We start from the raw sequence: 10,685 nt of genomic DNA, 5'->3' as shown, positions 1-10,685 counted from the left end.
ATATATTGTATGCGCACAAGATACAGCTTTGGACGATGTTGTCAATTTCACCATTCTACATATGTAGAGGGACGAAAAAAGGAGGTACAATATCACAGTAAATATAGAAAATGAACAAGATGCAGATATCACACCTTAATTTAGCTTGCAGATCCTTCGCCGCCTCGTGGTATCGATACATCATCTCCTGTCGCCACGCGCACTCATCCTCCAAACTTGCAAACCCCACATTGCCTTTGGGTTCCGGGCGAAGTCCTGGGAATGCGCGAATCTCCCCTTCTCCGTCGTCGGTTTCCTCGAGCAAATTGTTTGTGAACTCAGACAGTTGCCCTGTGAGGTTAGTGAAGTTGTTGGACAGATTGGCAGTGATGCCACTGGCTCCCAGGTTATCGCTGAGACCCTTGGCCAGACTGTCAGTGAACCACGACATGACTGACTACGCACCGCTACACGCAGGCCACAAGAAGTTGTACGGCGCCTGATCTATTTGAATACGTTCAAAAATCAACACATACAACTTCTTATTTAAAATAATGATTTATTTAGCCAGAATATTCTGGTCCAGCCTATTAACCTCACCAGTCACCACAGTGACCAAATTCGATATCCAGTCAGACTGAAGCCTGAAGGGGTAAATAGTGTTTATTTACAACACTTTTTTTTGGCGGCAGCAAGCAGACTATTTCATTTTCAAAATTACTTTTGTTTTTGTTAGGATTTTTGTTATATTTTTTTTTAACAAAACCAGAAAGCAACCCATTTTTTTGGCGGCCAGCCCACTGCCCAGGGGCCCCAGCCGTTTTTCGCCTCAGTTTCAAAGGTACACGAAAGCCAAGGAAGCCATAAATCGCCCACACTTCACTACTGCACTACTTTCTGCAAAGTTAGCGAGACGCCGTACCAGGACAGTAGTCAATCACCAGCAACTGAATATATAACTATGTCCACCTTGGAGGAAACATTCCTCCCCGACGAATTCGGCAGAGCAAATGGTCACATCTCTGATAGCGACGAACAGAGCGACTATGATGAGGAAGCAGGAATGGGACTACCCCCGGCCATGACGGTATATATCTGTTCATGTATAATGTAAATTTGTAGGTGCAAAACCTTCCTTTTAATGTATGTCTGTAAATGTAAGCCTGTCCATGATATTTAATGTAGATTGGTAGGCGGGGAGTATCTTTGGAATCCTACATCCTTGTATGGGAACGATAGCTGACCTACTGCCAGTATAGTCTATCCTCTCACTTTTCAGGTTCTTTCATTTGCACACATACCTTGTTTGGAAGTAGGTTTGATCGGTGCATTTTCTTTTTGGCGGAGACATTAAATTGTGCCCATTACACTGTGTACGTTATGGCCCATTCCACTGTGTGCGTTATAGGAACAACGCGCCATAGTACGATCTGCTACATACGGGTATGTTGTCTGTACTAGAACAGACTTAGCCGGTTGGTGGATATCTTATCGTTGATCGTGGCATAGAGCGCATGCTAATCGATATTAACATGATGTTGTATTATCCCCTTATACAATGCGATAGTCTTCTAGTGTACTCTCTATGATCTGGACCAGTTGTACTTTATTTGCAACCGCTGTGCTATGCCATGTCACCTGGGTATCTTCGTGTGGTGTTGCACAGAACAGCAGCTGTGAGCGCAGTCTCCCACTTATTGTGTAGACACTGATGTTACCCAAAATAACAGCGCTGTTTCACCAGATTTTTTTTTCGACTTCTAGCTAGAAGTATGCATGAGTCGGGGTGAGTTTGCTAAGCACATAGCCGACCCATTGTTTCAGCTGAAATAGTGATTCATTGTGTCGTTTAAATTCCGGGGTTTTTTCTTTGGTTTTACCAATCCTATTGCTTGGCAATGGTCGTGGCCCGACCCTCAAGCTACTAAAGATGGCGACTTTCGGTTACGTCTGTAATCATGCGGCCGTCGGGTTCAAACTGTACCAGTCAATGTCGAGGTTTTTTATCTTCGTCCTTCAGTGCGACCATCACTTATCAGCATCCGTGCATTAGACCTTGAATGAACTTGGACAATGTTCAAATCCGTGAATTATACTTAGGGTGAGACACCACAGCAATTCCCAGGAGGCCAGTCGCAAACGGGACCGAAGGGGGTGTTGGCAGATTATAAGCAATTTTGCCGCGAAAGAGATCAAGACAAGAGAGTGAAGGATGCGCAATTAATAGAAATGGCTAAACGGATGACTCTTTCAAAGGTATATTTGTTTTGTACTCTGGTGCCAATCCACACATTTAGTGTTTGCATTCGCATGCAGGCACATTTGCATGGTTTCAGTTCAAAGTATCGCCATCGTGACTTGTCTATATTTCTGAATTTGTTAATGCAAGGGACCGAGTTTCAGGTTTGAAAGTCATCAAAAAATGTCACCCAACAAAATAACTTTGTACACTCACTCCGTAGGCAGAAAGCGACAGTGACGACGATTTTTTAGATGATGATGAGGAATATATGCAACAATACCGTCAAAGACGTATAGACGAGATGAAGCACATTATGAATGCGTATGTGGTTTATCATGCATATTAGTACATGCGCATATTAGTACATGCATATTGTCGCAATTTTATTTGCGAGCGTTTAGATGTTATCGTAGTACCGACATCAATACACTCTCACAGGATATCATGGTATGAGTATAGTGTTGCTGGGATTTTGTATGATACTAATTACTTATAAGTCGAGCATGGGCGAATCGATATTTAGAGCTGTAATGTCAAAAATCGATGGTACGCTAATCTGACTCACAAGTAAAAATATATTAGCTCACACCCTCAACTTCACACGGGTATCTCAAATGTGTCAATTCGATGTATATACAAATGCCCACACCTTGACGTTGACATAGTTTCATATATATATACAATTGTAATGTGTGTGTATAGTTTATATAAATATGTGAATGTATCAGTACAAAATATTATGCGTCGATTTACGTACGTATTACAGATAATCATGTGTGCATACTCGTCGTCACTTCAATATAATATAGGAAAGATTTGAGTAATCTGTTAATGCTAGATCCGTGATCAAAAATATGTTCGCACAATGTCAGTGTTTTCCATTGGCTTGTGAGGAACAGCAGCTGTATCTGATAGTGCAAGATAGCTTATGTAGATTGATCCTACCGTATGTCTATCAAAACCACGCGCACATTTTTTTTCAAACGTTCATCAACCATAGACGACCCAAATTCGGTAGTCTTCGTACAGTCACAAGCGAATCATACCTGCAAGAAATCGATGGCGAGGACGTCAACGTTTTCGTCGTCGTCCATCTGTACAAGCAGGTACGATAGTATCTTCCGGCATGCATTTCGTCTTCAGACATGTACTGTTCGTAGTTCATCTGATAGTATACGGTGTGCTTTGTGCAATGCACATAGTCCACTCACCCAGAGTATCGTTACATTTGTAAAGCTCGATGCGTGATATATGTTGGTCACACGAACACTGTTTTTTTCTTAATGAACCGTTCACAGTCGCTGCACGAGTGCCAAAAAATGAATGAGATTCTTGAGCAACTGGCAGCCCGGTATTCGTACGTCAAATTTTTGAAAGCTGAAGCGCATCGTCTCAGTCAAAAGTTCTCATCGGGGGCAGGTCTTCCGGCCATACTGGTGTATCAAGGCGGTGAGTATGTCAGATCAAACATACTGCGAGTCTTCGGCATCTCGCGTCCAGTCTGCTGTAATCATGTGCTTCCTAAGTAACAGCAAATCGCGTGGCCTGCATGCTCGCCACAACTAAAAATATAGTTGATCATTTGTAGTATAACTGGAAGTGCTTCGTCAATCTGCTCTACCGTTTATACAGGTGATCTACAAGTGAATCAGGTAGCAGTCGTAGACACAATTGGATCAGACTTCGTCATTGCAGATGTAGAGGAACTCTTGGCCAAGTATGTATCAACGGTTGTTTTCCTGGCGATTATAGAATTTATACAGCTATGGAATTCGATATGTAGTAACGTATATGAGCGCAATTAAGCTTTGCTTTTTTTACTCACAGCAATGGCATCATAATAGAAAGGAAGTCTGTGAATAACATCACGGATTTCCGTGACGATGAATAACCCTTCTCTGGCACAGCTCAGTCACGCCAAACAACTATAACTTCGGGTTTCGTGGGAAGCAGAAAGGTGCATCTGCGTCGAAAAGGTTCAAATAAGAATATCAGTAGGCGGATCTGTTGCGTGATTGTTATAACAGCGGGTTATCCATCACGATACCCCCTCCTGCATCCTGTTCTCTTCTTGATTCCCACTCATACAAAGATTATATCAATGCCAGTACATCACATACTCCTACGGTTTTGTAAATCGTGCATATTTGGCTAACAAGATATGTGAGATAGTTGAAAAGCAGAATATGTATTTAGACTTTCAACACAAAGCCACTACTCTGCTCATGAATTAAAATAAAATTTATTATAAAAAACTACCGCGTGTGACTGTTGTCTTTCTCACTGCACTCAGAGCGAGTGCCAGTCTTCCGATAGGTCGACATTTCCTTCTTTAAGCGTGGGGCTGAGCTTGGTATCTATCAGCTGTTTGGCCATTTCTAGATCGACGTCCTCCGGTATTTTTAGGTCCTCACACAATTCACTCACGATGTCATCTATGACCACACCGACTTTCTCGACGACATTGTACGGAGCAGAGCTGTAGACCACCATGGGGTAACGCGAGCGGAACACTTCTGGCCCGAAGTGAGATGTGAGCACACCTTCCACACGCTTTTTCAGTATAAACTTTTCGTTCGCGACCAGGTCACGCATCTCTATGTAGTTCTCCAACGCCATATTGGCGATCGCGTCTCCGGCAGGCTTGCGCAAGCCATGGAATTCGTCGTAAACACTCTTCAGATTACCTTCGTGCTTCTTCAGTAACTTGTAGAATGTGAGACAGTCTTCAAAACCTGAATTGCAACCCTGACCAAAGAATGGCACGATCGCGTGCGCAGAATCACCAAGCAGGCACACCTTGTCCTCGAATTTCCACATTTCTGTTCGCACGGTTCCCAGGATTCCGACTGGGTTCGCGTTCCACTCCTTTGTGATCTTCTCTAGACCCCCCAAAAGCGGAATGGCGTCTGAATAACTTTCCGTGAAGAAGTCGGCAAGCTTCTGTTTGTTGTCCTCACCCGTCAAAGCTTCAAAGCTCACCTTTCCCCCGGTTTTGGGCATGTAGAATGTACCGGTGAACGAACCGTCCAGGTTAGCTAACCCCATGAGCATGTGCGTACCTCGAGCCCAGATATGCAAAGCATCACCGCGCATGTCCTCACACCCAGAAACGTCCTTTGGGAACTGTAGCTCCTTATAGCCATCCGGCAGCAGATCTTCGGTAAAGTTTGTGACCCCGTGGTCTCTCATTGCGTATCTGACAGCACTACCACCACCATCACAGCCCAAAATGGTGTCGCACTGCACATCTACCACTTCCCCACTGGCTACTTCAAAGTGCGCGACTGAGTTCTTAAGGTCGACCTTCTTGAGGCCGTGTGAAAAATGAATTTTAACACCGGATTTCTCCGCCTCTGTCATCAGATACTTGTTCAGCTCCGAGCGGGATATGGAGAAGTTGCATTCCTCTGGATCCTTACCATACGCAGTGTAGGTAAGATCACCTTCCACCGAATGCATCATTCTCCCGGTTACAGGTGTGGCTATCTTCAGCAGATCATCTCGCATACCCTCCAACCCAGGGATGTTCAGTGCACGTAAGCCTCTTGCAGTCAAGACCAAGTTGATGGAGCGCCCGCCAACAAAGTCTTTGGCTCGCATGTCACCCCATTTTTCATACACGTTAACTTCATACCCATCCTTAGCTAGTATGGCACTGATAAGGCACCCCACCAGCCCGGCGCCGCATACCACAACAGTTGGCTTCTGACTGGAAGGCATTATTAGTTTCAATTTGACTAGATGTTTATATTATAGACAATGCAAAATATGACATGCTATTTGGCGAGTATTTTCATGATGATCATGATAAAAAGCTCCAAAAAAGGGCTTTTCCCTGCGCCGATCGGTCTTCGGACTTCGGTCAGAGTTCACAAGGCCTACAATTAACTAATAATCATGAGGATTGAAAGACAAATTGGCAGGAGAGGACATTTTGCCGCACATTCATTCGGTGTTGAGCAAATTACGTTTTGCACCCAATCATAAGCGATCTGACGTACAACTGTGTTTTTAGGAGGCTTCCAGAAGTTCAAGTTCCAGACCGGATACTGCGGAGCTCAGGCCCCCCGGGAGGCCCCAGTCCCCCAGTACATACCCCGGGCCCCCAGTCCCAGGGCCCCACTCCCGACTCCCGACTCCTGAGTGAGTCCCGAGTCCCGAGTCCCAAGTCCCACCGTGACAGGTTTTTAAAAAAAAACCATCAAAGCATCCTAAAATTGATCATAACCTTGCAAAAGTTGTGTAGAGAATGCGCCGCCAAAAAAAAATTGTCCCATATTTGTGACCATGTGGAAAACTGGATTGTATGTATTTTAATTTGTTTACAGATGAAAAAAATGAGAGAGAAATGTTCATCAATTTTAACTGAAAACTCTCAAGAGGTGGCCTATCAGCTAATATCATAAGCATATAATTTGCATTGCATGATTGATTGTCTGCTATACTGCCTTTGATTATAAAGTTTAAAGATACATCATGGTGACTAAAAGTAAAGAGGTTCCCACCGCAACGCTTTTGATTTCCTGCCCTGATCAGCATGGACTGGTGGCACGCGTGGTTAACTTTATCGACGCGAATGGCGGAGGCATCGTGCACGCTGCCCAACACACAGATGTAGACAGCAGTTTATTCTTGCAAAGAGTTCAATTTGAGGTATATGTGTCTATCTTACGACCATAGGAATCAGGATATTTTATTGAGAGTCGTATGTACGATGTGGTGGTTTGGTTTGCGTCACTCTGAAGTGCGATGCCCCTCACATAGTTGTCGATGATCTTGTATATTTTGTACGATCGCTGCGTACACACTGATTGTTTTGGCGGGTGCCGGAATTATTTAGATCAATGACAAGTTATCAGCGCAACGCGCGTAAATATTCTGACGGTTATTAATTTCTCCCCACGTCAAACACTACAGCTTGATAGCTTCAAGCTCAAAAGGGAGGAAATCGCGCCAGCATTCGATAAGATTGCCGAAGAAATGAATGGTTCATATACACTGCACTTCAGCGATCGGCCTAAGATGGCGATTTGGGTCAGCAAGCAGGTATGTGCTATGTTCCACTATAAAGCAAATCCTTGTAATAGTTTTCTCTGTCGTCGTTTACTTATGTTTTGCTAGTCCAAAATTGGATGATTATATATATTCAGCGCGCATTTATCCGCTACTGTCACAGGATCACTGCTTACTCGATCTTCTTTGGCGTCATCGTTCTGGAGAGCTCCCTGGAGAGGTAATATAAATGCAGGGCAATTTGCATTGATATCACAGTTATTGTGTGCCTGTATATTTTTAAGCTGCGTTAATGTCGTTTTGCGTCGCGGTGTCTTTATTTACGCGCAATGAAAGCGACGGAGCTCATGGGCAGACAAAATTAGCACTATGAATCCGCGTCGTATATAAGGCTGCATATGTACCGTATTCGAGAGCAATACTTGAAGAGAGAAGCAAAACACGTGCTGACCATATTTTGACCGTTACTGGTTCTATAAATTTGCATAGGTCGTTGCAATTGTCAGCAATCACACAACACTTCAACCGATCGCTCAGCAATACGGCATCACGTTTCACCACATACCCATTACGAAAGACACGAAGATTCAGCAGGTATGTTCTGGAATGTATATGCTTCCGTATTAAGGCTCCTGCATACGTAATTGGAACGCGCTATTCGATTTGAATGGTCATACTGCGCGCTCCTTTTATTTCAGCTCATTTCTCTATTTGAATAGTAAATGACTTATTTTTCAAGTCCTCATTTGCGTTGTCATACTCAGGAGCTGAAAGCATTAGAGTTGATGGCTGAGGCGGGAGTAGAGCTTATTGTCCTAGCTAAGTATATGCAGATCCTGAGCGCTGAAAATATGGCCAGGTTCCCTCCTACGATAAATATCCATCACTCATTCTTGCCCGCTTTCGCCGGAGCAAAGCCATATCACCGTGCGCACGAGCGCGGAGTTAAGGTGTGTTTCGTTTACGGGTAACTCGATTAGCATGATGGAGGAAAACTCGTGTCATATTTTATGTATGTGCCAGATTATAGGTCAGAGCACAAGCTACCGTCTTTCATCGCGCTTTTCTGTGGGCGCTATATATGACCTAGTTGGAGTTTGAATTAGTATGTGAGGTTTCAATTGTTGCAAATTGTCAAAAATTCTAGTCACACATGCATGCGCTTATGATTTTTTCATCATGGCCTACGTTTCCCCAGATTATCGGCGCAACTGGTCACTACGTCACAGCCGATTTAGATGAGGGTCCGATCATTGAACAGGATGTAACCCGAATTAGTCATAAAGATTCCGTATCAGATTTGGTTCGGAAAGGCAAAGACATGGAGCGGCTCGTCTTATCCCGCGCGGTGCGCTTCCATTTAGAGAACAGAGTTCTTCGCTACGGCAACAGGTATTCGAAATCAATTTTCTGTAGTGGATTTCTTGTTTGTCTACCTTGTTCATGCACGATCGAGAACTCTCTGTCACATTACCATACTCCGTGAGCGACGTCTGCGCAGGCACTTCAAAACTCGAAATTACACGGACTCATAACTTACGAGCTGTATTTTTGTCTGTTGATTAATAGGACCGTTGTCATCGATTGAGCTGCCTGTGAAGGAAATTAGCATTTATCGGGATTGTCGTCTCAATAAAACAAAGCAATACAGACATACTAGTCAGCGACGTTGATTTTTACGTGCTACTGAATTTTCACGACGGCGGTGATAGCAAGCTTTTCAGACACAGAATTAGATTTGTTTGCGCATGTGTGACTGTGACTCGGTGTATATCTACAGTGTCACATAAATTGCACTTGAGTTTATATTTATCGAAGTTCTTCTAGGTTCTACCTATTTGGAATGAATGAGCGATTACGTGCCACATCTGATTCGGATTCACATTCTCCACGTCCGTGAGGTTGGCTATTATTAAGCTTCGGCTCGTTTTCCTGTGTGCTGTTGAATATACGAGGTGCTAGCAGCATGCTCAGGACTGCATAAACTGATGTCACACACTTGCCACGAAATAAGAGCTTAATGTTTCAAGGGTCTTACGTACGCGTGATAAATGATTCACAGTAATTTCGCGTGGGATTCATTCAGAGTGTACCCCGACGAGAAAAGTGGATATAAGTGCAATATCTTTCCGATAGTTTGCCACAATTGGTCGATTTGTGGTATTCGCCTGATGCCAAACAAAATGAATCCCTGCTCAAAAGTATACATAATTCAACACGCAGTAGAAGACTCGAAAAGGTACAGTCTCTTACATAGAGGTCGCCAAACCACAAGGGATAATTATGTACGGAGAACCGTTGAGGGACTGCATAATCAACCGCAGCCTCCTGGCATTTATCAAACCGACCGATAATAGGTAAATTTGCCAGCTAAATCAGTCATTCGAAAATATCGTTCCACCTCAGATTGGCTCAAGAAGTTGATACCACGCCAGCACTGCCGAGGTTGGGACTCAGAGCGACGAATTTTATGATATTTTACATTGCAACTGATACCATGCCGAATTTCTGAGTGACTTTTTAAATTGCTGATTTTATATGGCCTTTACAGTTTACTGTGCGTATACATTACTACGTAGATACGACAGTACGAGTCACAGGACGAGTCATTTTCCAAAATAGCGTCTAGTCCACACTCCACTGACCACTTTGCTCAAAGAGACTGTATACAGTCTACAGTAAATTCGCCTATTTAGTATTTACACCTAAGTTTAAATCTCTTAAGGGACACATTTCAGAGCGTCTATTGAAAAACCATTCCTTACCATACGCAAGTGAAAAACAAAATATTGAACATAGGGGATTTCTCGATTCTTTAGTTGATGGTTCTAGTGTTCATAAGTCAATAATTAGTAGCACAGCCTTCCACATAATCCAATAGTGTCAAATTGTGTCACTACTCATATAAGCGACGGTTGCGGATCAATTTTATTCAAAGCGTTTATACACTGTCTACTGAAATGAACATTAAAAGCCTAAAGTTAAATATAGGCGAAAGCTGAAGCGATCGATATCAAATAGCGTCGGCCAAAGCACGATGATGCTTGTGTAGGGTGATACAAGCCATCCTTTGGGCGACTATCGTCACAAAGAAGCGTGCTGCTTTTAGAACTTTATTGATAGCATCGTAGTTAAATTGACTTGTGTGGGATTGGCGTACAACCCTGGATTCGAGAACTTACTATCCGTACAAGCTAATTCAAGTGGCCGGAATTCGGGACGGTAGGAATGGTGCAATGGTGCGAAGTAGCGAGTGATGTGCCGTTCCTTGCATATAGAGACAACATATTCCTTCTGGATATTCGACGGATTACCCAGGACATTTGAAAATGAGACCCAGAATATAGATTATTAATGGGCTTGTTATAAATTAATCAGTGTGCTCGTTAAATGTCTTTTTGTGTGTTTGTTATATATTAATTTGCGTGCCTGTTATTATATATATATA

General features: G+C 43.3%; 4 protein-coding genes across 4 annotated transcripts in view; 2 read left to right on the top strand and 2 right to left on the bottom strand.

The window, feature by feature from the left end:
• SARC_05656 (hypothetical protein) overlaps positions 1-479 on the bottom strand; it is a 7,844-nt gene extending 7,365 nt beyond the window's left edge. Inside the window, exon 1 of the mRNA XM_014300490.1 lies at positions 135-479. Coding sequence (XP_014155965.1) covers positions 135-430 — 296 coding nt within the window. The 5' untranslated portion in view covers positions 431-479. The remainder of the gene's footprint in view (positions 1-134) is intronic.
• A 387-nt stretch (positions 480-866) lies between these two features.
• Positions 867-6,050, top strand: SARC_05654 (hypothetical protein). Its single transcript, XM_014300488.1, has 7 exons — positions 867-1,066; positions 2,080-2,235; positions 2,442-2,542; positions 3,222-3,327; positions 3,520-3,670; positions 3,854-3,938; positions 4,049-6,050. Exons 1-7 carry the CDS (start codon positions 941-943, stop codon positions 4,110-4,112), a joined length of 789 nt encoding a protein of 262 aa, XP_014155963.1. The 5' UTR covers positions 867-940; the 3' UTR covers positions 4,113-6,050.
• SARC_05655 (hypothetical protein) lies at positions 4,434-6,010 on the bottom strand. The gene has a single exon (XM_014300489.1). It carries the CDS (start codon positions 5,942-5,944, stop codon positions 4,511-4,513), a length of 1,434 nt encoding a protein of 477 aa, XP_014155964.1. The 5' UTR covers positions 5,945-6,010; the 3' UTR covers positions 4,434-4,510.
• A 529-nt stretch (positions 6,051-6,579) lies between the features above and the next one.
• SARC_05653 (formyltetrahydrofolate deformylase) lies at positions 6,580-9,975 on the top strand. Its single transcript, XM_014300487.1, has 7 exons — positions 6,580-6,877; positions 7,142-7,270; positions 7,401-7,457; positions 7,727-7,831; positions 8,002-8,187; positions 8,436-8,629; positions 8,807-9,975. The coding sequence occupies exons 1-7, from the start codon at positions 6,701-6,703 to the stop codon at positions 8,823-8,825; spliced, it is 867 nt and encodes a 288-aa protein (XP_014155962.1). The 5' UTR covers positions 6,580-6,700; the 3' UTR covers positions 8,826-9,975.
• The last annotated feature ends 710 nt before the right edge of the window (positions 9,976-10,685 follow it).

Source organism: Sphaeroforma arctica (genome assembly GCF_001186125.1).
Source record: "Sphaeroforma arctica JP610 unplaced genomic scaffold supercont1.368, whole genome shotgun sequence".
Taxonomy (NCBI): Eukaryota; class Ichthyosporea; order Ichthyophonida; genus Sphaeroforma; species Sphaeroforma arctica.
This window is presented reverse-complemented; position numbering and strand designations above follow the sequence as displayed.

What these genes read in the sequence shown, in the direction of transcription:
- SARC_05654 (XM_014300488.1), top strand. Translation starts at nt 941, where the DNA reads ATGTCCACCTTGGAGGAAACATTCCTCCCCGACGAATTCGGCAGAGCA. An exon ending in ATGAAGCACATTATGAATGC is followed by an intron (nt 2,543 to 3,221) that starts GTATGTGGTTTA and finishes CATCAACCATAG; the next exon opens with ACGACCCAAATTCGGTAGTC. An exon ending in GTAGAGGAACTCTTGGCCAA is followed by an intron (nt 3,939 to 4,048) that starts GTATGTATCAAC and finishes TTTTACTCACAG; the next exon opens with CAATGGCATCATAATAGAAA.
- SARC_05655 (XM_014300489.1), bottom strand. Translation starts at nt 5,944, where the DNA reads ATGCCTTCCAGTCAGAAGCCAACTGTTGTGGTATGCGGCGCCGGGCTG.
- SARC_05653 (XM_014300487.1), top strand. Translation starts at nt 6,701, where the DNA reads ATGGTGACTAAAAGTAAAGAGGTTCCCACCGCAACGCTTTTGATTTCC. An exon ending in CTGGAGAGCTCCCTGGAGAG is followed by an intron (nt 7,458 to 7,726) that starts GTAATATAAATG and finishes AAATTTGCATAG; the next exon opens with GTCGTTGCAATTGTCAGCAA. An exon ending in AAGACACGAAGATTCAGCAG is followed by an intron (nt 7,832 to 8,001) that starts GTATGTTCTGGA and finishes TGTCATACTCAG; the next exon opens with GAGCTGAAAGCATTAGAGTT.